This window comes from Plasmodium vivax, genomic scaffold (genome assembly GCF_000002415.2).
Source record: "Plasmodium vivax scf_6669 genomic scaffold, whole genome shotgun sequence".
NCBI lineage: Eukaryota > Apicomplexa > Aconoidasida > Haemosporida > Plasmodiidae > Plasmodium > Plasmodium vivax.
In genome coordinates this window covers 1-3,240 of record NW_001850217.1, presented here as the reverse complement: position 1 = coordinate 3,240, position 3,240 = coordinate 1, and the positions used below count along the sequence as shown (strand labels likewise).

The 3,240-nt window shown below is 26.4% G+C and overlaps 1 protein-coding gene across 1 annotated transcript; it reads right to left on the bottom strand.

The window, feature by feature from the left end:
• Nucleotides 1–543: 543 nt before the first annotated feature.
• Nucleotides 544–1,845, bottom strand: PVX_065690 (hypothetical protein; the record flags this gene model as incomplete). The annotated part of the gene is made up of 2 exons (XM_001612414.1): nucleotides 544–723; nucleotides 841–1,845. 2 exons carry the CDS (start codon nucleotides 1,843–1,845, stop codon nucleotides 544–546), a joined length of 1,185 nt encoding a protein of 394 aa, XP_001612464.1.
• Nucleotides 1,846–3,240: the final 1,395 nt, after the last annotated feature.

Sequence of the window (3,240 nt, the reverse complement as noted above, 5' to 3'; positions counted from 1 at the left end):
TTAATTTTTATAGTGTCATTTAAWTSTTCCACATATAAATTCATCTGATCATAACTAATAATATCAAATGTTACACTATTTTTCTACTAGTTTCTTCTAATATTTTTTATTACACTATCCGTCCAAATATTTTATATTATTATTTTAAATTTTTATATTTTTTTAAAACTTTGCGATAAAATCATGGGCTGTCTGCATCAAAATAACATATTGCTATTTAATATAATTTTACGTTTCTTTAAGAATCATAACTTTTTTGACGTTTAAATCATATTCAACTTCAAACAATTCATACGATTTATAAATTTGAATAATTTTTAATATTTGTGTTACTAATTTATTGCTCTTTATTTGTTCTCATGGTATGTAGKWAAAGGAAATTATTTTTAATTTATATAATAACTTGTATAATTTTTCTGTACTTAATTGTTTTTTTTTTTTTTTGATTTCTGAATATTACTAATAAGGATGATTACCAAATAAATWTCACTATCACKTCCTMTTAAAATAACTATTATAAMAGATTACATTTTATACACCTAATTAGTAATYRTARTCTCSTTCAGGTTGATAATTCAAATAGTATCKATCGTCTTCAGAAGCTAATGACCTATCTTCTGAATCATACTTCTCATACTCTCTTTCATACTCTTCATAATAATTATGCTCGAATATTTTTTTCTTTCTTTTTCTTTTGGGAAAATTTGACTTTAATCTTGAAGACTAACAAATAAAAAAATGTAGAGTGAAAACATTTTTACTTTGTGACTATACATGTAATAGATAAATAATTGCTACTAACTCAATATTCCTATTTCATAAAATATAATATGTCATTACCAGGTTGTAATAGAAAAGGAAGAATATCGTTCCAAGTATTGCAGTGCCCATTATGATGTTACGAATAAAATTTGAGCCCATCTTATCAGATTCACTTTCCGAATTACTAGGAGAATTAGCAACAGCAACAGGTGCTGGATCACTTTTAATTTCTGAAGTATATGATGGCACAGTAAGAACACCGTTCCCAGGGATCCCTCTTGTCTGGAGACTCAAAGATGTTCCAAGCTTCACAGGGGCTACCGGCCCACTTTCTGATGCTCTACTTACTGCTCCTCCACTCGCTKCCTTTGCAACTACTGGACATCCAGAATCTCCTGGACTTACTTGACCCACTGCAGTTGTTGAGCGCGTTAAACCTGGTGAATCTTTTGATCYTGCTAAACTTTTTGAAGCTCCTTGTCCTTTCTCCCCCGCTGCATCGATAGTTTTTGTGTTCCCTGGAGCAGGGCTATCCTTACCTCTCGAAGAGGATTCACGTGATGAACCCCATCCAAATAACCATGATCCTAAACCTGATCCTCCGCTCTCCCTAGATGCTTTATCTTTACATCCGTTTAATGCAATTATGAGTTTACTTGGGTCATATTTAGAAGAAGACGATGAAGAACAATCAGCGTAACTGGGACCAAAAGCTCCCCCAAAAATTCCAGTCCTACACTGTGTCTTATGGTTTTTATACAATAAATTAATATTATTAAGATATTTCATATACGTATCACACTTACTTTTTTCTATGGACTTTATCCCTTTTTCAATGACATCATGATTTTTTAAATAAATATACGAAAGTTTTCTATATTTTAAATCGTTTACGTTAACATCTTTTATATTTGGTGCATCACAAGTTATTCTTAATTTATATATAGTAGTTTTTTTCCATGCTTCAATAAGATCATTAACAAAAACTTTTTCATCAATTTTTTTAGAGTGATCAGTTTGAATTGCACCTATCTTATCATATAACCAGTAACGYAAAATAACTACAATATTTATCAAATTCATATTTTCTATCTTATTGTTTCTAAAAAATAAACGAAAGTACTGCAAAGTTTTTTTGCTGCTTCATTATTTTTTTTTTCTTTATCGAATACATTACAATAAGTATCATCTTTCGCTTTTCCTTCTTTCGAAAAAAATCCATCATGCATTTTGTCCAACCCTAATTTTTTGGCTTCATTTTCCTAAAAAATATAACACACAACATATTAAGTACTAAAATTATGGTTCTAATAATTTAATTTTCCCATTTCTTCCAGGAGAAGCAAACTACTTAATAATCATTATAAATAACAGTTTAAATAAAAAAAAATATCAACTCAGCCGCAGACAACAATTCAGGTGCCGACCCTGCTTTAGACATAACCTTTTATAAAAAATTTGTACTTGTGAAATTATAAAATATTTCAAACTTATCAGTATTGATACACATAAGGTTAAAATGTATAATATTTTATCTATGTATGTAGCCCTTTATTGCTCATAATTAGAATGTGAAAAGGTTTTTTTTTTGAAGATACCAAAAAATATATTCGAATAAATTACTGTTGTGCTGTTTTTTACACAAAACAGTAATAATTCCATTTTTAATTACGACAAGAACTGAAGAAAAACAGAACATTTTAAATCTCATAAAAAAATAAAAATAGAACATAGATATATTATTTTTTTTTTTAATTAATTAATTATTATATGCAATTATATAATTATTATGCAAATGCTAAATAAAAGAGTTATTTACAATTTTAGAAAAAAAATATTAATTTAATAATTTTTTGCGGTTTTGAAATATTCTTTATAGATCATTACAATAATTGTAAATGAAAGAATTTTCTATTTATGCATAATAGCATCGTCATCTTATTGAAAATTATTTCAGTACTCAGTTTTGCAGCATTTCGTTGCCTTTACTAATTATGAAAAATCAGCCATTTATTCATCTTCAAAAGAAATTATATTAAAAAATGAAATAAAGAAAATAACAAAAGATAGATCATATATTGTATAACTAACAAATATTATTGGGTATTGTTAAAAAAATGTATTATTAGAAAATTTTTGTATTTACAACTACATTCTTTGTGTATCTTCAGAAATTATATAATTAAAATGTGTGATTACCATCATAACTTCTCTTCATATTCTATTATAGACAACAGATTTAATATTTTACTTTTTTCTTTTTTGAATTCCCTTTGTGCTTAAATATTATTCACTTTTTCTTCATTAGTGATATGAAAAAATAAATAATTATTATTACACAATTCAGAGCATTACTTATATATGTTAAGAAGATAAATTTAATTGTTTCTACCCCCCAAAACAGGTTTAATAATTTCACTAAAGAATAAATATTAATATAAATATTTACCCAAATTAATTCACATGTATATAATTATT